The following is a 26,450-nucleotide window of genomic DNA, read 5'->3' as shown; positions in this document are numbered from 1 at the left end:
TCAGGTATCCTCTGGGGGTCTTGGTACACATCCCCTGCAGATAATGGGGGACTCCTGTATTATTCTGTTTTTAAAAAGAAATTCTGTCATGCACAGTGACATGAATGAACTTTGATGATATTACGCTAAGTGAAATAAGCCAGTGACAAAAAGACAGACTGCATGATTCCACTTATATGAGATATCTAGAGCAGACAAACTCACAGAAACAGAAAGAAGAATGGTGGCTAGCAGGGACTCGGGGTAGGGAGAAATGAGGAGTTGTTTCATGAGTGCAGAGGTTACATCTGGCATGATGAAATACTAAAGACTCGTGAGCTATTGCACAACCATGCGCATATAGTTAACACTAATGTACTATACATTAAAAAAAGGTTAAGATGGTAAATTTTATGTTTCTTACCACAATCATTTTTTAAGTTTAAATGTCATTTCTTTTCAATACAAACAGATTAGCTTTTAATTATAAAAGCTAAAATACTACACCAGCACCCTGTACCTAATTTTGAGCTTATGTGAAACTTTTTAAATTGTATAAATGAGCTCTAATGACTAGGCCGTTACATCACTGAAGTCTCATTATCAGCAACTTTAAAAGAAAGTGAATTCATGTGGTTTATAACTTGAGTGTGTTAATGTGTTTTATAACTTCTAAGAAATTGTCTAAGTTTTTCTAGCAGTATATCAGGAAAACACATCACTGCCCTGGGCTTTACCAAAAAAAGAAAATAAAATCCTGACCCATGACTTTCACTCATGTCAAAATTCTGAACCCCACCCAGCCATACCTCACGAGTTGCCTAACAGCTTCTATAGTTTGACTTTTAACAAGAACTGATGTTCCCTTTCTTATGGATTTAGCAAATCATATTGAGTCATATTCCCCCACAACTGGTCACCAAGCAGAAGTGACCTACATCAATAGGAACTTCTGACAACACAACTCTCATCATTCATTTTTGTTTTATTTCCTACATTTAGAGTGAACATTCTAATATACCCTACCTGGCTTTAGCCATAACCAATTTTGAGTTTACTGGAGGAATGGCTTTTATTGTATAATTATTTGAACATATGTACAAAAACATGCATTTTGAAAAATATAAAGCACAAAGTATCATTCCTATTGTTTTGCTCTCAAGCATTTAACATGTTGTTCAGTAGACTGAGGCTATTCTAGCAGGGTCTGAAGCAGCCTTATTTGTCATGACTTGGTTCTGGGTTAAGCGAGCACAAGGAGGAATGAAGGAAAGCTCTTAGAGTGCTAAGAAAGGCACTGATGTCTTTGTTTGGGAGTTTATCTTGTAATCAAAGAACTGCCTCCAGTACCTTCATCAAAACAAATAGTCATCAGATAATAGAGATTAGGGATGGCATGTCCTCTGGGGAAAGTCCAGTGATCTGTAGGCAAAGAGTCAGCCACACCCGCTTCCTGAAAGTCCACTCACAAATGTAAAATTCCACCTTGCAAAAGGCAGAAAAGTCAACGGCATTTTTATAAGAATCAATTGGAAGTGATCTGTGAATTCCCTTAGACTGGAACATAAAAAGACACAAACTTCCTTCTCAACAGTTACTTGCTAGGAGAGCTCAGAGACTTAACAGGTCGTACTTTGGGACAGGTTAAGAGAACTCCCCTCTCCTCAAAAGAAATCACTGGAAGAAATGGCAATGCAAGGGCTTCTTTTCCATAAGAGAATGATTGAATCTGGAACAGGTACGTTTGAGTAACACAGATGGGTCAGGATAGGGGATGCTCCCACACTGGAACCAGAGAGGCACCAGGTCTTATGCCAGCTGCACCCACAGTCAGCACCTGAAGGGCAGCTTTCCATCCATGCTCCTCTATCTGAGGACACTAGCTCAGGAGATCTATGGGGAATTGATTTTATTTTCTGAGTGCAGAGGGTTTTATTAAAGGAAAAATAAGAGTACAGGCTCTGATTAAGTATGCGTATGTAAAGATAATTTATTCCAGAATTACATCCGTGTTTTTTTGGATTCTAACATAGGCCATATCACACAGTAGAAGCCACAAAATATGGGCTTATGTAACAGATATATTATAAGTTCTGCTAAAATATAAAGATAGAACTAAGTTTAGGCCGGGTGCAGTGGCTCACGCCTCTAATCCCAGCACATCGGGAGACCAAGGCGGGTGGAGCACCTGAGGTCAGCAGTGTGAGACCAGCTTGGCAAACATGGTGAAACCCTGTCTCTACTAAAAGTACAAAACTTAGCCAGGCATGGTGGTGCGTGCCTGTAATCCCAGCTACTCAGGAGGCTGAGGCACGAGAATCACTTGAATCCAGGAGGTGGAGGTTGCAGTGAGCCAAGATCACCCCATTGCCCTCCAGCCTGGGTGACAGAGCGAGACTCCGTCTCAAAAAATAAATAAATAAATAAATATTTAATATCAGCAGAGGAATATGAAACACATACTATCACTTCTTCCAAATCACTGTGAAGTAACAGAGACAGTAGGAAAGAAGGTTACCCTTTTGCAAATACATTGCTAGGAAAGTTAATTTTGTTTGCCTAATATAACGTGAGCCATAGTTGGGCATTAAAAGTTTTGTTGCAAATTTGTGTCCATCCTGAATGCCAATTGGCATATACCCCTTACATGGAATAGGCTCTTATGTAGTGTCACCCAACAGGAAAATACACCCTACAAATCAAAGCTAAAATGATGTGCCTATTTTAAATGACTTTCAAAATACAGTAGTGTAATGCTATGTGTTTAATAAACATGTAAATGACACCAGAGATTCTGTTTCCTGCAAACTGGAGTTTCTAATATTTGAAGGACAAAAATCTAGTGAGGATCATTACATTTTATTCTATTTTTCTTTCCTTGATCAAAGATCAACCATGAAATAAAATCTCTGAAAATAATCACTCTGATTTTGCACAACCCAAAGATCTTTTTTCATCAGCCACTCTGTTACTTTGTCTTAATTTACATTTATTCTGTTTTCTAATTAGCTAGCCAACACACATACACACACACACACTCACACACATATATTCACGTGTATATATCATAGTGCTCACAGATGTGTAGTTCAAACAGGCTTGAAATATCCGAACAGAGAAAAGAGACTAGAAAATTCTGAAGAAGTAAAAATATTCTGAAAAAGGGAAATAATAGACTAAAAAAAACATCATGATAGAGATTGGGTTTCAATTTTATAAATGATATGTACACAAAACTGCCTAGGAAATCCTTTGGCATAAAAATCTTGTTCATCAATGTTGCCTACAAGGAAGATAAATAGAGTATTTCGATTTAGAAGTTACCCAAACTATGACCAGCAGGTCAAATCCAGGTCTGGGCTTGTTTTTGAATGCCCTTAAGCTCAGAGTGTTTTTTTATATTTTTAAACAGCTTAAAAAAACAAAACAAAGAGTATGGAACAAAGAAGGCATGTGGCCCACAGATCCTAAGATATGTGATAACCTAAGATATTTAAACTATCTAATTTATTATCTGTCTCTTTAAAATGCCTGCTGACCAGTAGCTCTTTGACAACCTCAAAAGTATAATTTAGGTGACTCCCCAAGTTAGAACAAACCATGGAAAAGGAATCATTAGTCATTTGTCCCAAGAAGTGGTTCCAGTAAGTCAAAACCAGAAGAAAAACTAAACTATGCTGTTTTAGGACACCCATTCAAACAGTACATCTTCACCAAAAAAGAAAATCTGCAGTACTAACTTTTACTATTAAAATAAACACTGAACCTAGCAATTAAAATAGCAAGAGTAGAATGATATTTGTTATTTATAATTTGGCAACATTAATGCATTTCAAAATCTCAGACATAATTGGCATCAAATGCAAGAAGAAGTGGAAAAGTCAAACTTATAACAAAAGCAAGTTAAGAGTTAAAGCAGGCTGGGCGCAGTGGCTCATGCCTGTAATCCCAGCACTTTGGGAGGCCAAGGTGGGCAGATCACTTGAGGTCAGAAGTTTGAGACCAGCCTGGCCAACATAGTGAAACTCTGTCTCTACTAAAAATACAAAAATTAGCCAGGCTTGCTGGTGTATGCCTGTAATCCCAGCTACTTGGGAAGCTGAGGCAGGAGAATCACTTGAACCCAGGAGGCGGACATTGCATTGAGCCAAGGTGGCACCACTGCACTTCAGCCTGGGTAACAGAAAGAGACTGTCACAAAAAAAAAAGTTAAAGCAATGAATTATAGACAGCATTTCTTTGGAAAATATTACTTCCATATTTAATTTAACACTGCATTCAAACTGATAATCACTGTGATTCGTCAAGTCAATTTAAACATTTCCATATTATTTTGGATTTCAATTTTATAACATATTTGAGTTTTAAAGCTACCAATTACTATAAACTGAGGCAGTTATTTTCTCTAGACACTATTTGGGTTAAATACATTTTATCAGTTTCCTTTGGAAGGTTCATATCATGTACACTCAGTTTGTAAGTTCTTATTTTCTCTATGGCTGAAAACATTCTAAGACTGAAATAGCACATGATGGCAAAAGAAATGCAACACCAGAAAAGATCCTCTAGGACTATACTGCCTGCTTCAGGAAGGAGTCATACAATTCACAGTGCAGGAAAGCAGTTGGTCACTTCAGATCCAAGGGCTATGCCCGCGTGCCTTTAGCATATGGCTTGCAGGAAAATGACTAATCTTAATGCCCTATGTTTAAGGTGAGATTTAGGCTCACATTAATGCCACCTTAACCTCAGACAAGAAAAGCCCTTGCCTGAAGGCCGTGGGCTTTAGAAGGTATACGTAGTACAAGGATCCCATTCAAAGTGTGAAGGGAACAAAGCCCACCTGGAGCCATCCCCTGTGTACCCCATGATCCTGAGTATCTGGGACCCTCAAACTCCCTGGCTAGATCACCACAAGCTCATGGAAGTGCCAGGGCCTGAGCGGGACTCTCTCCTGGGTCTGTTCTCTGGAAGCTAGACTGGACTAAACTGCCTTTCTGGTGTGCACATTAGACCTGTGCGTGGTCAAGGAACAGCTGTTTGGAAGGGGTCACTGGGCCTTAGACATGTGGGCAAGGGTGTCCACACTATGTACAAGATTGGTAGATAGAGGAGTGAGAAAGGGGATGGGCTGCAGGCTATGAACCAGCTCTCCTTGCACTGCCTCTCACTGACACAAAACTGCTCCTTGGAGTCAAAGACTGACCAATAAAAAGTCAGTCTCCCAGACCATTATGAAGGTATAGTTGGTCAAATAAGAGACTAGAACAAATTTCACTTAGTGATTTGGTATCTTGATTTATAACTTAAACATATTTACATATACTATGCAGTATTTGGGTGTTTGCTGTACTCTTGTCCTAGGTCCCACAGCGTTCACAGTGGACTTAGTTCCATAAAGGTCACTCCCACACCTCACGCAGGGAAGATATGCTACTACTTCAGCACCTAAATTTCACATGTGAAGCTTAACTGGGAATTTTATGTTTTATGCAAGTTCCAAAATTCAGGCTTGCTTTTTGATGTATGCAGTTTCCCATCCATATTCACAGGGAAATAAAGTTAATTGAGCACCATAAGCTAAATAAAACTAAACAAATTTCCAGACAGTTCACCTAAATGCCTCCAATCATATAAAGGCACCATCAGTGAGAAATGGCTACAGGAGAGAGGGTTTACGATCATAGCTAAAGGGTGGAGACAGCTGTGAGCTCAGGAAGGTGACATACCTGTCCTTCTAGTTTAGCATCAAGGATAACTCTGTGCTAGATTACATGAACTATCCAGTGTCTGGGTATCCCAGTCATATTCCCAATATCAACCAAAGTTAATAATTTATTGTACATTTACTATGGGTCAAGTACTTCGATATTCATTGTCTCATGTAACCCTCATCACTTGGGAAACAGAGGAAAAGAGGGGTTAAGATCTCACAGCTGGTAAGTGGCTGAGACTTGGGCCTGGCTTTATATAAATCCAAAACCCATGCTACAATGAACATCTTTTTAAAATCTCATATTTTTAAATACACAATTTCCCACTTTTTAAATGTGGGGGAAAGAAGAATACTTTAGCACTGTAATGAGCAGTTAGAATGGCTATATTATCTACACAAAAAGAAAACTATTTATAAAATTATTTTCCTTATTATATGAGCTAGTGTTTTGTCTATTAAATAACGAAATATGTATTGACCTACTTGGGTATAAGGATGTTTTCCTTCTCTTGCCTCCTTATCAAAAGTTTAGGGGAAACTCTTAATGAGAAGTTCCAAAAAAAAAAAAAAGAAAAGAAAAGGAAGGAAGGAAGGAAGGAAGGAAGGCAGGCAGGCAGGCAGGCAGGCAGGCAGGCAAGAAGGCAGGCTCCATTCATTTATGAATTAAGGCCAAAATTGGAATTGGAAAAAAATTAGAAGAATAACAATATCACATTCCCAAAATTACTATGCCTAGAAAATGACATGAAATCACTACTGCCACTGTAACCCTATTGGATGACAGAGTAGAGCTGTCAAAGTTTTGTAAAAAGTATTTTGGTCGGCCAAAAACAAAAACAAAACAGCAAAACGTTGGCTTCTACCCAATTAAATGCTGACCTAATTCAATAGTTTTTCAATGATAACTTGAAAATAGTCAATAAGTAAAATATTCCTTTCTATTTACCTTTCATTGAAATCCATGATTAATTGTCTTTCACAACAGAAATAGCACATTCAGCTCTGAAAAGAACAATTTGTATTACTTTTCTCAAGATATGCTCTGGATATATGTTCTTTTGGTTCCAAGTTTAAGAAGTATTTTCCCAACTTTTTAAACTTATATATTTATTACACACTCAATAACCAATCCTAAAAATAAATTGTTAAAATAAGAAATAAGATGGCTCGTGCCTGTAATCCCAGCACTTTGGGAAGCTGAGGCAGGAGGATCATTTGAGGACAGGAGTTTGAGACCAGCCTGGGCAACATAGGGAGATCCTATCTCTACAAAAGAGTGAAAAATTAGGTAGGCATGGTAGTGCATGCCTGTTGTCCAGCTATTTGGGAGGCTGAGGGGGAGGGATCACTTGAGCCCGGGAGGTCGAGGCTGCAGTGAGCCAAGATCACATTACTGTACAACAGGCAGTGAGCTAAGATCACATCGCTGTACAACAGCCTGGGCAACACAGTGAGACCCTGTCTCAAAAATAATAAGAAGATACATTAAAAAGGAAAGATCTTAACAGATGATGGCGTATATGAAAACGCCTATGGATGCACATGTCCTTTAAGTCAATGAGAGTAGAACCAGGCCCTGGTGAGGCAGGAGTCACATTTGTGTAACGGCCTGTCCACTGGGCCTCTAGTCTAGAAAGGCTTGTTGTCAAGGGGAGTTACATAATCTCTTCTTTTTCCTTGGAGAGCTTTAACGGAGAGGAGGGAGAGACTACAATCTGTTAAGGGTGGTTTGGCTGCAATGCTTTCTGAAGGCATGAGAATGAACTCTAAGGCAGCTTCAGCATTGGAATATGAGTCTGGGCCACACTCAACATCTTTGGAGTTCAACAGCTATCACTACTGTATTTGGCCACAGAAAGGAGGGGCCGTTCCAATCTTCCTTACAATTACCGCTCTAATTATTACATTATACTTTCACAATTTAATCCCTTTATTTGCCTCACTGCCTTTTTGGGGCTAAGTGAGCACCACAGTGTGATGCCTGATGATGTAGCTAGCAGGGTAGCCTCACCAAGTGCTGCGCAGCTGCCAGCTACAAGCACAGCCAGGTGGGCAAGTCCAGAGTGCTAATCTGGACAGTGACATCTCTGTCTCCTGCTCAAAATCCTTGAAACTTGCTCTCTCCAATATGGGGTAAAACTGAGCACATACATCAATGCCAAGAATCACCCTGCGCCTTGCTCTGTTAAGCTTTTGGTAGCATTTCAGCATCCTAAAGAATACTCATGCATAGAATTCCAATTGCTGTATTCTAATTATTGCTCAGTAAATAACTATTGCAGAGCTATTAATGTCTAACCTATAAAATGTTTTGAGACATGTATCAGGAAATTGTTTCACACTGTTATTCTATCTTTACAAAACATACCAAAGACTCGAGGGTTTAATCCCCTCAACCCTAAAAATTGGTATTTCCTCAAGGCAGGAGACATTTGTTAGAGGAATTCATCTCAATCCACAACCTTTGGGAACAAAGCTTTAATAAAATGTGGATAAGAGGACACTCCAACCAGCCTGCTGTCTGAATCACAGGTTCTCAGTAAATATTTGTTGAATAAATGGGAGTGGTTTTCACATTGAGAACCTCTTGCTTACATCAGCGCACTCAGTGCTCATGAATTTATCCCAAAATATTTGCTTATCTTTGTGTAGTTAAGATTCAGAGCTGTGTAAACTGAGTTAACAAAATCAAATTAATAACGGTTTGAATTTTATATACTTTGTAACCATAAGGATTACAACACTGTGGAACAATGGCTGGTAAACACCCAAAGATTTGAGGTGTGCTTTCATTCTCAAGTTTCATAGTGTTACCAAATAGACTGAAGAGATTTCTCAAATGCCCAGAAGTGATGAAAAGCCTTGTGCACAGACCACCATTGTTTTTAGCTTACTTGCTTTCCATGTGATTTTATATTTCATTTTAAACTTAAGTATCCTGAGGTTAATGCCTTCAGTTTATAGATGAGGATAAAGAAAATAAAAATCCAGTAAATGAAAGATTTTTGTAAGAAAATATCAATAAATATAGCAACCATGAGCCAGAAATTATGAAGATACAGCTATGAAGATATTTAGGACATTCATATGTACTGCATACTAACTTGGCTTTGTGGTCTTCATTTAAAACTATGAAAGGCTATGAAAAGATTAGGATTAAGTATCTCATCTACTATGTAAGAGTATGATGTCTTGAGAAATTGTGCTTTGGGTAAACCTGTTTTTTTTGTTTTGTTTTGTTTTTTTTTTTTTTTTTTTTTTTTTTTTTTTTTTTTTTTTTTTTTTTTGAGACTGTGTCTAGCTCTGTCACCCCAGGCTGGAGTGCAGTCATGGCTCAATGCAACCTCCAATTCCTGGGCTCAAGCAATCCTTCTGCCTCAACCTTTCCAGTAGCCAGGAATACAGGCGCAAGCCACCATGCTCAACTGATTTGTAAATTTTTTACAGAGATAGGGTTCTCACTTTGTAGCCCAGATTAATCTCTTGAACTTTTGGCCTTAAGGGATCCCCCAGCCTCAGCCTCCCAAAGTGGTGGGATTACAGGCATGAGCCACTGCACCTGACTAAGTAAACATTTTGATTGTGTTCTCATCAGCCACAGATCAAGAAAGTTATGTAACAGACAACAAAAAAGCAAGGGAGAGCCAGTAAAAGTAAGGATTGTCACTAAAATATTCAGTGCAACTGATGGAGAAGAGTTGGATTTCCAGATGCTCTTAAAAAGGAAGGTGGGCTGGGCACAGTGGCTCATGCCTGTAATCCCAGCACTTAGGGAGGCTGAGGCGGGTGGATCACGTGAGGTCAGGAGTTTGAGACCAGCATGGCCAATGTGGTGAAACCTTGTCTCTGCTAAAAATACAAAATTAGCGGGGCGTGTTGGTGCATGCCTGTAATCCCAGCTACTTGGGAAGCTGAGGCAAGAGAATCACTTGAACCCAGGAGATGGACGTTGCAGTGAGCCCAGATCATGCCATTGCACTCTAGCCTGGGCCACAAGAGTAAAAATCTGCCTCAAAAAGAAAAAAAAAGGGAGAAGGTGGGAGACTGCTCTATGTACACATAAAGGGTTTCAGAATCATGTTTTGTGAACATATTTAAAAGGATTAGCACTTAACAAACATTACTTCTTTTGTACTTTGAAAACTAGTATGTCACAAAATTATGAAGGCTCCAAATAAATTGATTTCAGTTCTGTCCAGCAAGGGGCCATTAGATGATGATGGTCTGTGGTCAGTGGTGAATCAGCAGTAGCATGGTCTAGAGCAGTGGGTCTAAATTTGAATTAGCATCAGGATTACCCAGAAGGTTGGTAAAATGCAGATTGCTAGGCCCATCCTCAGAGATTCTGTTTGAGTTAATACAGGATGGGGCCTGGAAACTTGCATTTCTTACATTTTCCCAGATGATGCTGGTACTGCTGGTACAGCCACTGCACTTTGAGAACTGTTGGCAAATAATACAACACAGTATACTGCAGTGTTTCTCAACTTTGCCTTTACATTAAGCATCACCTAGGAAGCTTTCAAAAACCCCCTTTCCCTGGCTGTACCCAAGACCAATTAATTCAGCATTTGGGGACATGAGCCCTGACATCAGCATGTTTTTTTAAGTCTTCCACTGATTCCAATGAGCTGGCAAGCTTGAGAACCACTGATATGTGGGAAGATAGACTTTGTGTCCATAACTGGTTGTTAGGAAGACACATTTTGTAAACCACTGAGGAGAACCATTGGTGTGCTGTGGATCCTCAAAATATATTTTTTTCTTCCCCTATTTTCTTCAAAAGTGAATTACAAGAGACCTAAAAACGTGAAATCTATTTTTTTGCCAGAATATACATCTATAGCTTTTTCATGAACTGAATTCTAGATCTGTAGATTACCAGTTTAAAAGGGCATAAACAAATTTCAGTCGTATTTTTCTACACTGTATGGGGGAAATAATGTTATTTATAAATCTGAAATCTATGAAGTTTGGGGTATATATCACTTATATATGTTGGAGGTATATTTTATCATTCAATGACATTTTATTGGTATAATTTGGAAGTTTTTTTATACAAATTCGTTTAAAAGTTAGAAAAAGTATATCCAACCATAAGGAAAAAAGAAAGATGAGTAGGTAATTAAATTTGTCTAGAGCAGTGATTCTTAAAATTGGTCCCTGGACTGGCAGCATCATCAGCATTACCTGAAAATTTGTTAAAAATCTACAATCTCAGGCAGGCCCCCACCCCAGATCTAATGAATCAGAAATTCTGGAGGTAGGACCCAGGAATCTACATTTTAACAAGATTTCCAGATGATTTTAATGCACACTCAAGTTTGGAAATCACTGGTCTAAAGTGTTTATTATTTCCATGCATCTGTAAGAAGATCCAAAGGGGTCAAAAACACTGTTAGTCCAATGTGCATTTGTACAGTTGCTATATAGACCCACATTGCTCTAATAATAACTACGCTCTTATAAACTCTACCCAAAGTTTATTATCCTTGCACCATTAAAGCTTAACAGTAAGAGGAAAATTAATAGATATGGAGTATATCTGGGGGGATTTTATTCTATAAATCTTCCACTATCAATTGTAATCTATTTCTATTTTCTACTCAAGAGAGAATTAAAACTATGGTGCTTGACTTACGAGAATAAGAATAAGGAAAACCAAAAACCCATCATGTGAGGTTGGAAGTGGGGAGAGTATTCCCAGGTCCGACACTAACCTTGAATTGTCCTCTTGAAGAATGCCTTGCAGGCTTCACATGACGCTACCCCATAGTGGTACCCAGAAGCGATGTCACCACACACTAAACACAGTCTCTTGGGCATCGAGTTGAGCATGTATTCACACTTGGTCTGGGGATCTTCAACAATGGTGCTGGAGCAGTCATCATACAGTTTCCTGACAGGCCCACTACCTCCCAGGATAGGAGCAGAAGGGTAGAGAGGTGGCGAGTCAAGTCCGTTCTGATGGCCATTCATGGTTGAACTGTAGCTCCCACTGGCGTCTGACGAGCCACCGGGGCTGTGGTGGTTGACGCTGTCCGTCAGGGAGGCCGGGCTGGAAGGTTCCGTCTTGATGAAGGACGAACAGCTGGAATCAATGTGTCGATCTTTGTTTGACATTCTGCAGAGAAGCCTGAGATTGAGGAGATACAAACAGAGAAAGAAAGAGGAGAGAGTGTCAAACACAGAGACCAAAAGAGGTAGAAACAAAAGAGATGGTGAAAAAATAGAGAAAGAGAAAGGGAAAGGTAAAAGGAGGAAAAAAACAGAATTCATATGTTAAAGACATTGCTCTTTGAGAGTGTTTCCTAAGGGCTAGGGACTACACATCATTCATTCTCTAGTCAATACTTCTTGTTCTACAAGAAGGTAATCAGCATAAGGGCATGACAGGGTTACAACAAAGGGCCCAGACAGGCCATAAACAAAAGCTCTAAAGAGTCCAATTGCTTTTATTTTACCTTTCTCTTGGAGAACCAGTGTCAATATCTAAATCAACTCTAGATTCTAAATTTATCAATGGAAGAGGTGGTGATTTGCAAAGTCTATACCATTTCTAAAATTGTATTTATCCTCACTCTACCTTTCCCTCCTCATTCTGATGCTGCAATCATTTTATTATGAGCAGAATAAAACTTTTATTTTCAAGACTGAACAGATGATCCTCAGCTCTGTAATTACTGTTTGTCAGCACGCTTCCATAAGCATAACCGTGTCTTTCATTGATCTGACTAAAACACATAGGGAATATATCCTCAATCACTTTGTTTCTTTATTTAAATTGCTCTATTTCATAGCCATTTGGCAATATAGAAAGACATCAAGTATAAAATTCCAGCCAATATTTAAAGATTATTTCCCAGAGCCTGCAAAACTTAGTGACTGATCACCAACATTGATTAGTAAATACGTGCATATGTTTCTTGTGTGTGATTTGCCATTATTTAAGAGATTAATCAGTAAAAGCCATTTGAGCCTTCAGTATACCTGTAAGTCCACAAATCTGATATTATATTTATATTATCTGATGTTATAAAATCTGATGTTATATTTATATTCAGTAAAGTAGAAATGTAGCATATTTTGTCCTAAAAATATATATTTGTGATGGTCTTTTCCCCACTTCTTTTTGTCATTTAACATTATACCTCCTAAAAGGAAAAATGATGAAGCATCTAATCTGACACACTGTTTCTCTTATCTAGAAGAAACACTTCATCCCTTTTTCTTTGTTGGTCTCACAAGCGAACGAATTTCTGGAAAGGTAATTAGATGAAAAAATATAATTGGTCCTATTTTCTTTTCATTTAGCCATTGTGCAAAACCTCGTTTAGCAAAATGTCTAAGAAGTTTCTGAGAGCCCACTATAGAAAGAAGAAGTGACAGTCAAGAAAGGGACTTAGGTAATTGCCTCCCAGTGTAAAGTTGATTTATGGGAATCCCTCTGGGTAATGGTCATTCACTAGAATTTGGGGGACTTGTCACAGGATAACCAAAGGGATGCAATTATCTCTTTCACTATAAATCTAATATTTGATCATTGCACAAATTTCATGCCCTCCTCCAGGTCCTCCATTGTTCTGTTACTTTAAAATGAAGAAAAATATGGAACTTTTCTGGCAGGAAGTTTCACTTAACTGTTCCAAGAAGGCGGTCTCAGGAGCAAAGTGTTGAGGCAAGATTTTCCTCTTACCAAAGATAATTCACTTTGAAAAATCTTGCACAGCTTTCTAAAGTCAAGCAGTATCAGGATGTGAAGAAAGCAAATAGGAGGGAGAAAGCCACCAAAATATCTTCGTATTTTCGCCCACCCACTTGTGTTGTCCTTTCCTCAAGAACTAGCGAAAGAAAAAAATATCCCCCTCACCAGCCTGAACTACGGCATCCTCTCTCTTCTGCATCTGCTGCCTTGTACCCGTCACTGTTAATGAACGTTGTAATTAATAGATCGCTCTCCTTGTCTCCTTAGCACTCTGGGGTAAGCACTTTCCTCAAGTCAACGTTTGAAAGAAAGCGGGTCGGCACTGACTTACAGCAGCCCTGTGAATTCCTTTTAATTTAGAGCACTTACACCACCACTTCACTTATTACCTTATAATTACTGGACTGCGTGCACATACATTATGATCTTAGACTAGAGTTAGAAGTTATTAGGGTACTAAACCATGCTTGCTCCCCTTTCCTCTCTCCAGCACTGAATTTCCCACAGCTATGACAATTAACTCTTTCACCATCTGCCTACAAGGCACTGTTTTCTAATTTAGAATTTTTTTTTTTTTCATCCATAGGAGAGTTGCTTGGGGCTGCTTCATCTTCAGATGCTCTTTTTAAAATTTTTACTTTCTTCTCTCTCTTTTCCTGTATCTTCCATGGTCACTTTCACCCCAATTTTCTTTTTTGCAGGCTCTTCCTCATGGACTTGTAAAATTTGCAGAACTCTTGATTTAAAGAACAAGGCCAGAAATTGCCCTCCCATTTACGGATCAGTTATTTGCTAAGCCATCAAATATTTATCTGTCAAATGCATGTTGCTAAAGTCCCTGAAAAATAGGGACTCTCCAGCAAGTTGTCTCATCCAAAATCTCAGTCCATAACTTGGCAATAGGCTGGATAAAACAAGGAAATTCAGGAGGTACAAGCTGCCAGAGAGGTCCTTGAAACAGAAGCACTATCTTCTCCTAAACAAGGTCTGGCCACTGGAGCCATACATGAAAGTGAACCAACTGGATTTGTGCTGTAGGTTGTACGTGGTTTTGGCCTGCCACGAACTGTTTCCTTAACTAATAGCTTTTGCCCAGTGGAAAGAATAAAAATCAGAATTGCCATTTATCAAGCGCTTATTATGTGCCAGGCACTGAGCTGAGCACTTTACAAATATTACCTCATTGAATCCCCAAGATAACTTCATAAGGGAGGTATTTCTCTTTAGGAAACTGAGCCTCAGACCTTTCCAAATTTGCTGAGGGTCATACAGCTAGGAAGCAGCACAGCCTGAATCTGAACTCAGGCCTGACTCCAAAGTCCAGAGCAGAAATGTCTTGAAGACAACAGAGTTTTTAATGGTGTTTATTTACTCAATTTTAATAAATAAGCAAGCAAGCAAGGTAGAGGTGGCACGCAGAGATCTACTATTTTTATTTCTCAGCAATTATATCCACAGCCCACGCATAAGTGGAAAAGGGGTGAAGGGGCCACTGCGCTGGCTGCAGGTCTGCCCTACTGCATCACCCACCCAGGGTGTGCAGTGACGCCTAAACAGAATCTCTGAACGAACACAGTTGTCTCCTAATTACTACTCAGCTCATTACACTGAACACTTCCTAGACACTATTATATTATAACCTAAAACTACAGCGAGCCTTAATTCTCTGCCTCTCTGTCTCTGAAATTCTACAGCTCTATTATTCAAGCCTGAAATATTCACAACTATCTATAAATTCAATTGTCAGCTGGTGGGTTTTATTCTAGACTTCACTTCAATCTAAAATTAGAGGCACTAAAATTCACATTAACTCTAAGAGGAATGTAGTGAATAGGACTTTATTTCAAAAGAACACCTTTTTGTCAGAAAGAGCCATTTTCAAAATGATGGCTTTATCTGTAGCCAAAGAGAATAAGCCCAATTCCACATTGTGCTGTTAATGTGGAAATTTTAAGTCACATTGGATTAATAAAAATCTAAATTTAGTTAAGAATTATGAATAGAAATAACATGTGTCGAAATATGTGGGAAATATTTATTTTAAAGCCTTAGTGTGGTTACTATTATTATTTTAAGAGAAATGGTGAGATGAACAGGGAGTAAGACCAGCTAACTCCCTTCCCAAAACCTCTGTATGAACCCCCTGAGAATAAACTGGAGGGGGAAATAACAATGTCAAGAATAACCTTTAGTTTCTACATGAGACACTAGGTTTTTTTTTTATTATACTCTAAGTTTTAGGGTACATGTGCACAACATGCCAGTCTGTTACATATGTATACATGTACCATGTTGGTGTGCTGCACCCATTAACTCGTCATTTACATTAGGTATATCTCCTAACGCTATCCCTCCCCGCTCCCCCCACCCCACAACAGGCCCCGGTGAGTGATGTTCCCCTTCCTGTATGAGACACTAGGTTTGAGGAATTTAACAGCCTACCTGAAATTTCAGGGCTTTAAAAAGCATTTCAACACAGTTTGAGATACAGCATCAAATAATTCTGATGATCATACTTCAACCTAGGAAGTCGTTGCCTAGCCCTGCTTAGGGTCAGCAAGGGTGAAAATTATCTTTGGTGTTAGATACTAATGATCAGCCAAATAAAATGCCTTAGTTGTTTGACTATTTAAAGACATAATTTTTGAAAGTTAATTAATGGTGTGTATATGTGTGCACATAGAGAGAGTGAGAGAAAGAAAGAATAAGAATCAATTAAAGTTGCTGCTGTGGGGGAAAAAAGGATAATCTGTAAGTTAATGTTCAATTTCTATTGTAATTATCAAGCTAAATTGGTTTTGGAGATTCTACCTACATCCAGGTAAAGTGTGATCGTGAATGAACCGTCAGGAGTTTGAATTCCCACATGCATGTGCTGATGTTCAAAGTGGTCTGCATTTCGATGGAAGGTCTGAAGCTCAGCCAATGCTTGTATTTGTTAAACTCTGGTATAACAATAATGTTCCATAGGGTTATACATTATTAACCCTTTCACCGAAATACAAGTTCTTAACAAGCAGCTGTATTTCATCATGTGAATTTTACACAGATCTTGAATTCATTTGCTACTGTATTTCCACCCTAAAACAAATGGAGAAATAAATGGGAAAATGGGTGCACAAAATTCTCATAAGGAATGTGTGTACAGATCATCTTAGATCTTCTCATTTGTTATACTAAGGCAATATCTTCTGCAACTTTTACTATATCTATACCAATAATAAACCCTTTGGTAGGCTAAATAAATGTCAGTTAAAGAAGTTAACACATTTTCTATTCTTCTTTGTCATCCTTAAGGGCCTGGGAAGGTAATCATCATCATTATAAATTCCAAATGCTTTAAAAATTTATTTCCAATGTTTTTGTATAAGGACACAATGCAGCAAATCTCCAAGTTTACATACAAATACAGAGATAAGAAGAGTCCTCAACTCCTCTGTGTGATTCATCAGAATCACAGAATTTCAGGGACAGAAAAGAAGGTTATCAAGTCCCACCACCTAATCACTACTGATTCAAAACAAAAATGAATCTATGGGGACTGGTTGATTTTCTACATTCTGAAATTACCAGATTAAATATTTAAGTATTTGTGTTTTAAAAAATAAAAAGCACTTAATAGTCTATTGTGTGTGTGTGTGCGTGTGTGTGTGTGTGTGTGTGTGTGTGTGTTATGCTTTTAGAAGAAAACCTCTAGACTAATGTTGCAGCTCCCGGAGGTACAGGCTTCAGAGCCCATGACCCCAGCAGCTCCCATGGCAGCCTGAGTTACAACTTCAAGCACGCTACTTTACAATGAGCTTTTTTCCACCCTGCTTCAACTAATTGCACTCGTAAAGTGGCAAAATGTGAATCACTTAGTAACAAAATGGGCACCAGCTGCTATTGTCAGAGAATGGTGATGCTGAAGAAAGGGAAAGCAACCGAATGAAGTGTCATGTCAGAAATCAACGGTGCAACGTGTGATTTGAGAAAACATGACTACTTTACAGAGACAGGGTGTCATTATGGCATCACAGTAATACGATGCTTTGACAACTGCTGGGTCTAACATATCATCATTGCATTAAGGTACACTGGCTTAGTTGGGAAAAGAAGAGAAAGGATTTTTTCTTTTGATAAGAAATATCTTAAGGTCTGCCTGGTTAACCTAACGGAAGGAGATCATTAATTGTAAAGGAAGAATTGTGAATCCTGACCCACACGCTCAGAAAGATGAAAACACACGGACAACTTATGCACACATGCTTCTGTATAATTTTAAGGCCTCCTTTAATAAACATTGAGCCCTATCTAATAGAATGGATTTCTGTATATCAGGATCACAATGATTTAGATTTAGTAATGCTGCTTCTTGATTCTTTGAACAAATAACTTGTGCATTTAGTTCAAAAGACTCTCTCTAGCTTACTCCATGAAGAACAAGAGTAAGAAAACAGCTGCCCTCAAAGCTGGTGCCTGAGTTGCTGACAAGAGATAGAGCTATGTAATGTGGAGACACAGAGGCAGCCCCCTAAAAAGAAAAATCAGAGCTGAAAGCTCTCCCAACTCTGTAAAAGGCTCTCTGCTGCAAGCAAAAAGGAAATTCAGTACAAATAATCAAGACCTTCAACTCATTTCTGGCTGATCATTGAAATAAAAGTGTCCCATGCATTATAATTTCATACCTACTGACCAAACTCTTAACAGCAGGATCTCACTGAAACCCTACCTGCTTTTAGGGTTGTAGAGTTCAATGGTCCTTTCTCATTTAATTTTTTTCTATTATTAGGTTGGTCAACTATCCTGGTTTTAGCAGTAAAATCCCATGTCCTGGATACCCCTAAACCCAGGTAAACCAGGATGGTTTGTCACTCAATCTGACACATAAAGATACCTATAGAATCCTATGTCTTCACTCTTGCAAAATATAAGGGATTTGGCAATGGAGACAATTCATTTCTTGCAACGGAGGCCCAGAAATATGGCAAGAGAAATGCACTAATAAGATCGACTAAACTAATGAGGACTAGGGGTGTTGTAAGTATGTATGTGGTGTAAGTGTCTGTGGACACAGCAGCATCCCATTTTACTATGCTGTGCAAGCTGGAAGTGACTGCTGATTTCCTTAAGTCATCCAGACTATTTTAGATGTAGGAAACTGCAGTTGCTTCAGTTTGTATTGCCAGGTGATTTCGTATGCTTCCTGGTTGATCAACTTTACTAATGGGAAAAGAAATGGTCCTGTGATATCACAATGTGTTGCACATTATGATTGTTGACAGTTTCTGTATTTAAGGATTCGATCTGATGCAGAGGCGCTTAGTAGTGCAATTTATCCTTAGCTTGTTTTCTTGGACCTATTTCAATCTGGGGGTGAGCATCTCTTGTTTATGGCTCTAAATACAGTAAGTGAGCTACTGACAAATCAATAAAATTGTTAAATGCATAATAATGCCGAGTAATTGCATACATGATGTTTTGCATAATTAACTGTCTGAGCTTTTCTTTAATATAATGGGCACTCATGTAATATAGAGCAGCCATAAGTCTATAAAATATACACAGTTTATATGAACCATGATTCTGCTTAAAACTCTGGCTAATCATCTACATCGGCTTTGAAGGGAGAGCTCTCCTCCACTGCCAAGTCCAAATCAATTCTTATGACATTACTTTATAACTAACATGATATTTAACTGATGATGGCTATTAGCTATTATACAGATTGCATTCAAAAACTGTAACAGTGGGGGAGAAATACCATTTAGTTTAAACAAACTTCTGCCATGTAATCAATATTATTGAGGCAAATTAAGTGTTTTAACAAGTGTGTATATTTGCCCTAATGCAGCTTAATTAACTATATCCTCGCAACTGCTCAACTACATTACGCCAATGGATCCGAAGAGAGAATCTCGAAAACCTCCTAGACAGAAACAAAGATGCACAGCAGATGGAAAAACAAGCATTTTGTCTCCGATCCCTGAAAATATTTCTTACTTTACACAAGCTACTCTTCTGTGAACCAAAAGCCTAAAGACAGAAGGGCTTTCGAATAGTGTGCTATAGTCAACCATTTAGGTAGTAGATGTCCCAGTCTTGACCAGGTCACTATGCCCAGGGTAGAGTCTAACAGCCCTAGGCAATGGGTGGAGACCACCACTAAAACGAAAGGTTTCTATGAAATTAAAAAAAAAAAAGTACCCAAGATAAATCATTAAAATGAAGCTTACAATATATGCTGAATGTAACATTTACTCGGTGTTAGAGATTTACTATGCCACGAGCAGACCTCCTCTGCAGTAAGCTTTCTAGGGGAAAGCAATAGTCTCCTACTTCTACAAATCTCTCGTCTTTCAAACTTCTAGAAATATGGATCAATAAAGTTTGCTTGTGTTCAGACAATTCTGTTTTCAAGCAGTCAAGGAGCACAACAAAGAGAACTCGACACACAAGGGGACTGACAGCTAAATGAAGACCTTCCCACAGCACCGTGCTACAGAAGAATAAATAGACATTCAACTCATAGAAAGTCTACACACTGATCTCTACAAATTACAACTGAATATAGATGCTTTACTCACAGACACTCCAGTGATGGAGTTCACAAATCAAATCAAGGTCAATGAAAGCTCAGGCTTCCTTAACTTCCCTTTCCTATTCTCTGCTATACTGAAACAGGAAATGCAAATGCTATCACAAGTTGATATAAGGATATGGAGATCACAGTATTGATGTCATTCTTTACTCATTAAGATAAAGTTTTGCAAAAGCAATTACAATGACCAATAAACCAGCTGCTTCTATAGACATAGATCAGTTCACCAGCAGCGGAACTCTAAAAGGTACTCTGCAACTGAGTGAATCACAGTGTTGAGAAAATCTAAATGCTAGGAAATTGTTGTTGAAATAAAGGTTGCTTCAAGCACATATGAAAATTTCTGTGTTAGACAGAGATTTGCAGTACAATCAGAGATAATAAACCCCATCTGTTGGGTAGCAGTTAAACTATATTTATATTTTTACCTTAATAGCTTAGTCTGCAGTAGTTAACATCTGGATGTAAATGCAGCTGGTCTTGAGTGATCTATAGCAGAGGTGACATTATATTGTTGGTATCAGGTGTTGTCCAGCTGAAGTAGGAGAGTAGTGGGGAGGCAGGGAGGAGGGGAACTCAGCTAATTATTAATCCTAAAAATTCCTCCTCTATCCTCTTTTTAAATAAACATTTCATCGAGCTAGTTACTTGAAGAGAAAGTAAAGCTAAAACACACAAGCCACTATTTACAGGCAAGGGAAAATAACGTATATCTGCACATATATTTAATTCAAGCCATGGAAATGACTAAGGATTTATTTTGTAGCATGACAGAGTATTGTTAAAAAAAAAAAAAAAAGGATTATTCAGCAGCAAGATAGCATCCAGTGAAGTCAGTAGAAGCCATTGAAAAGCCAAGAGTTCAAATCAGGACCTGCTTGTCGTTTGTTACATTCAAAAATCCAAATGCAAACATGCAGAGAAAAATTTCTAAATATAATTTGCCATTCTAAAAAATCAACTGAAAAAAAAAAAGACTATACCAGAGCTTCTGCCGCTTGCTTTTCTTCTCTTCTCCTTCCCCAGGGAGCCCTGACTTCTTGTAGTATTCGACACAGTAGGAGACGGGTTCTAGCTCTGGATCCAGGCACTGTGTAACCTGAGGCAAGTCATTGTACTACCCTGACTCAGTTTTCTCATTTATAAAACGAGAGCATTTGCCTACATGTTTTGTAAAGAACTTCAGCCCTTTTTAAAAACCACATATTCTACTCAGATAAAAAAAACACACTGGCTTGTAAGTCTGATTAGATCTTGAGAGCAAGGACTATTGCACCGAGGAGCACTCTTCAAACTCCCAAACTTCCATTTCTTTTGCTGCCACTGCACTGAGTCACCATTCAGGGACATGGCAGGGCCCATGTGTGTGTGTGTGTGTGTGTGTGTGTGTGTGTGTGTGGTGTATATGTCTGTGTGTGTGTTGCAGGAGAATAATTAAACAACTTACTACATAACAATGAAACTGCAGCAACCACATTCAACTGAAGACTCACTCCCAGTGGGCTACAAAAAGACAGACAGAGACGTGATCATTTTAGGGGAGCTGGGGAATGGGACTCTTGGTTTTTTCCTAGAAATGGTTCTGCTTTTGCTTATTACGTTTTTGGTGGGAGGCGTTGGCGGAAGGGCAATTCCCTGCAATCAGTGTTTAAGTGAATGTTTGTCCCAGTGTGTGACACCACGCTGTCAGCAAGCAGCGGGGAGCTGTTGAGTTGTTACTACATTTGATTTGACTGCCAGTAGGAAGCTTCATTTCTACCAACTGTTAGTTGCTTGCTCAAAGAATCTTCTCTTCATTTTTGGAGTGATTTTTTCCCTCTCTTCTATTTCCCGTTCCTTGATATGTCGGAAGCCCAAATGCCACGTGGATTTGTAAGAGGAAACCTTAGTACTTGGCCCCTAAGCTTGTCAGATCTGAGAATCTGAATGCTAGGGATCCATGCAATTTGTTCAGTGCTCCTGGTCTCTCATTTAGCGTCTCCTACATCTGAAGATTGCATTTTAATTCAGAATCCCTAGACCACTCCAAGGTCAACATAGGCATGAAGTGGTTCTGCCACATTGTGGCCATATCTTTTTACATGGTGGGGTTTATTTTAGCCAACAGAACAGATATTTCTGCAGCCCTTATTAGGTGAAAATAAGTGTTGTCACTCACCTTTTTGTGAAATTTTGTTGAAATCAGTGCTAGTTTTGGTGACTGCTTCTGGCACTTTAAAAAATTTTTCTGATTTGGTAACTTTACTACATCATATGAAAGTCTTTCTCCTTAAAAAATAATAACTTTGGTAATTAGGAGTCTCAAATAGTGCCTCTGACAACAACTTCTGACAACGAAAAGGATCTTTGGGAAAAAAACGAAAGAATATCCATGAGTGAAAAGGGTGAGAAAAAAAGAAAAAACAATCCCTGAGAGATATTACGAAAATTCAGGCTGAATGAAAAAGTAATTAACACTAAAGAACTAAAACTGTAATTAAGAAAAAATTTCATTAAGAGGAAGCAGGAGAGCCTGCTTTTCTAAATATGACAAGGTGCTGTGTAAAAATAAAATAGAAGCAGGTTTCGGTGAGTGGAGCGGGAAAGCCATGTCTTTAACCAGATCAAATTCTCGAAATTGGCTGTCAAGACAGGATTGTTGTGATTTATACCCGTCTATCAAGTGCACGAACGAGAGACAGAGAGAACAGAGGCAAGCTGCTGTCGCTTCCATTCGCAAAGAACCTTTAATTTCCACAGCACCATCTGTTACCAAATCTAATTCACATTCCCCCTTAATCTGGTTTAGTTCCATAATACTAATTCTTCCCCAACCTTTTTGAACACAAACCATACAAAAACAAAACAAAAATAAAACAACAAAAAACAAGGCTTTAGTTCTCAGTGAGTGAGAAATTGAACACTACAGAGTTAAGATGTTAAGGCTCTGGTGACTTATGTGAAGCAGGCTCTCTTCCATTAAAATGTATTCCTGGTAAGGGGATTTGTTTTCAGCCAATGCAGAGATATGAAATTGTTCATATTTGGGGTAAAAAAAAAGATGATATAAAAGTAGGCCGGGGACATGAAAGCAGAGGTTGTCATAAAATACAATTGTCGTCAAGTTTAGTCACTTTCAGAACTGGCTATAAAATCACTTTGTCATCGCTTTCATATAGAGAAAGGCTGAAATTGTATTTTTGGTAAGGAAACTCGAGAGAGTGGTGTATATATTCGGAAAGAGTGGAGAAGGGTTGGGGAAAAAACCTAGGAGAAATAGAAATGGAAAACAATTATATATATCTTAAAATACAGAGATGCATATGGGTAAACACACACTAACTTCCCTAAATCTAAGATTCTATTAGCACATCCTTTTGATTCACCATTGCTTCTACTCTTAGCCAATATAATAACTGGCATTCGCAATAATGAGTCTGCAGAGCTATAAAATTAGAAAGTGCTTTCTGCATCAGAGAAAGATTAAACTATGCTCAGTGAAGATTTAGTGTTAAATATATTTTATTGCTTTCCAAGTCTGTGGAAATTTGTTATCTCTAAAGGCAATAGTACATAAAGATCCACAGGCGTCCATTACAAAATGCAAAAACAGGTATCATGTGAATACTGGGGTGAGTTTTGATTACACATTTAGTCAACTGGCTCACTACCTAAGTTTCCTATGACCATTACAGGAATTACCGTTTTGTTCTCTAACCCAGTATTATAGAACACCAGCCAGGTTACATAATATCATTCCCTTACTTTCAGAAATAATTGGAGAGACTGTGATATAAAATTTATATTTATCACAGGCCTGATTATTATCCATAAATGCATTTTTATAGAGCAGACTTTAACATGTAAAGTCCGTGGCTGAACTGGTAGTATCTTAATACATTTTTTTTAAATCCAAAATGTTGGGATTTTTTGGATTTTTAAAAATTTGGATTTCAACTATTAGATGTAATAAAAGCCTGATTTTTTTGTTTGTTTGTTTTGTTTTGTTTTGTTTTTGGCGATGGAGTCTCACTCTGTCGCCCAGGCTGGAATGCAGTGGCGTGAACTCAGCTCACTGCAAGCCCCGCCTCCCAGGGTTCATGCTATTCTCCTGCCTCAGCCTCCCAAGTAGCTGGGACTACAGGCACCCATCACCACACCCAGCTATTTCTTTGTATTTTTAGTAGAGACGGGGTTTCACCGTGTTAGCCAGGATGGTCTCTATCTCCTGACCTCGTGATCCGCCCACCTCGGCCTCCCAAAGTGCTGGGATTACAGGCGTGAGCCACCGTGCCCAGCCTAAAAGCCTGATTTTTAAGAGATGTGGGAGATTATGAAAGAAGATAAACTGTTTTATAACACTGAAACAAACAAAAAACTTGAGACCTGAATAAATATGCCTACACACACAAACATATTATCTATACACTCCCTATAAAAACATCAATGGATGTTACAAACAAATGTAACTGATTAAAGATTACACAGATGAAAAAATATAAGGCAACACTCTTAAGATTTTCATTATTCAATAAGGAATATGCTAATTCTGATATCCCTAAATTATAATATGTATTCCATAATTTTTAGAGTTTCTATTTCAGTTCCAAATTAAAGAAAATTTTCAGTTTTTCACACACATAAGAGAGGCTAAAATTCATAAGACCGACAACAATAAATGCTGAGGAAGATGTGCAGCAACTGAAAATCACGTATGTTGCTGGGAGGGTATAAAATGACACAACCTCATTGGAAAAAAAATGTTTGGAAGTTTCTAATAAAGTTAAAGGGACACCATATCACAACATTTCCACTCCTAGATATTTACTACAAGTCAAAACATATCCCCACAAAAAGAACTGCTTAGGAATGTGTATCACAGCTTTATTTATAATATAATATTAGCCCTAAGCTGAAAACAAATCAACTGTCCATCACTGATGAACAAATAAACAAATTATGAAAAATATACGTGTGTGTGTGTGTGTGTGTGTGTGTTTGCATGTGTGTGTGCTCAAAGGAATCCTAGTCAAAGATAAAAAGAAATGAACTGTGATAAATGCAACGACATGGCTAGATGTGAAAAACATCCTGGCCAAGTAAAACAAGCTAGATGCAAAAGAACATATACTGTAAAATTCTGTGATGTTCCAGAACAAGGAAAACTAATCATCATAATAGAAATCACAGTGGTTTTCTGGAACAAGGAGTGGGGATTGCCTAGAGAGGAACATAGGGAAGCTCGTGGTTTTATGAATTATATGGGTCATATTTGTTAAACCCTATCTAACTGCACAGAAAATATGTCTTGTTATAAATTGTATATAAAAGGTAATCTAAAAAAAATTTTAAACAATGGGTTAAACATAATAACTGTGCATTACCAGAAGTTTTCCTTGATTCCTATGCCCTGTACCAGATCGTAAATAACCAGATCTAGAATATTCTTTTATCAGTGCCTACTTCTACCTCTCATTTACACACAATGGATTAGGGAAGTGAGAGGACTTATTAAACGACTCCCAGAATTACAGGGAAAACCCAGTTCAAAGTCCCGATTTCCATCTCTTAGGCCAGCTCTTTTCTTAACTAAGGCCTGCAGTGAAAAATATTTCACTGACTTGAATGATAAAATGCTTTTCATATTCTGTTTTTAAAAACTTATAAAATCTTTGCAACTATAAACATAACATAAATGCATTTATGTGTATATTTTGGAAGAAAAGAAGGCTAACCTGCCTTCATTTGCCATTTTCTTCCCTCAAAATATGTCCAATAATAAAATGGCTTTAGGAAATCTGCAATGTGTGAGTAGTCACAACGTGTCAGTGTAAGTCAGTCAAGGTAGGCTTAAACATTTTCTTGGTTTCCTTTGGTTTGGCTTTGGCAATAAGGAAGTAGATGCTATAGAATATAGAATAAAGAAAAATGTAGGATTTAGGAAGTAGAAATAAGAAAAAGAGGATAGTCATTTGATTTTTTACAATATGGTTAAGCTATAAGTATATACATACAAAGTAGAACGTATTAGGGAGAAAAATACCACATATAAAACCTGACTAGGTAAAATGATACATTTCAAAAGAAATGTATAATTTCTAAGAGGCTACCAGGTAAGAAAACTTGCATAGCAACTGGAATAAATTTAAAAATTATTTCATCACCAATTTGCCAAATGCTTCTGATGTAGTAATACCTAGATGACTTTCCTTAGCAGGAAAGGAAATAAATCATAGAGAACATTTCTTGCCTTCTTTAACTTTCACATACACAAAGGTTACAGCATTTAGTATTAAGGAGAAACAACATAATTATACACCTAATTCATGTTTTCCTGAAAAGGGGTTTCTGTAGAATAATAAAACTGTGTATATCCCTGAAGACAAATCTGGCCAAGTTCACCATCCATCCCTTTCAATGGCTCTACACATGCTACAGGATACCAGGTCTCTTAATCTGGGTGCTCAGACCTGGCCTTCCCTGAGCTGACC

The 26,450-nt window shown here is 38.1% G+C and overlaps 1 protein-coding gene across 10 annotated transcripts in view; it reads right to left on the bottom strand.

Annotated features, from left to right (window-relative positions):
- Positions 1 to 26,450, bottom strand: part of ESRRG (estrogen related receptor gamma) — a 594,759-nt gene that overhangs the window by 169,789 nt on the left and 398,520 nt on the right. For all 10 annotated transcript variants that reach the window (XM_003265099.3, XM_030812870.1, XM_003265098.3 and 7 more), the window contains one exon: positions 11,416 to 11,831. In XM_003265099.3, coding sequence (XP_003265147.1) covers positions 11,416 to 11,818 — 403 coding nt within the window. In that variant the 5' untranslated portion in view covers positions 11,819 to 11,831. The remainder of the gene's footprint in view (positions 1 to 11,415; positions 11,832 to 26,450) is intronic.

Source organism: Nomascus leucogenys, chromosome 5 (assembly GCF_006542625.1).
Source record: "Nomascus leucogenys isolate Asia chromosome 5, Asia_NLE_v1, whole genome shotgun sequence".
NCBI classification, from domain to species: domain Eukaryota; kingdom Metazoa; phylum Chordata; class Mammalia; order Primates; family Hylobatidae; genus Nomascus; species Nomascus leucogenys.
The sequence above is the reverse complement of the archived record's forward strand: the minus strand, read 5'-3'. Positions and strand labels throughout refer to the sequence as shown.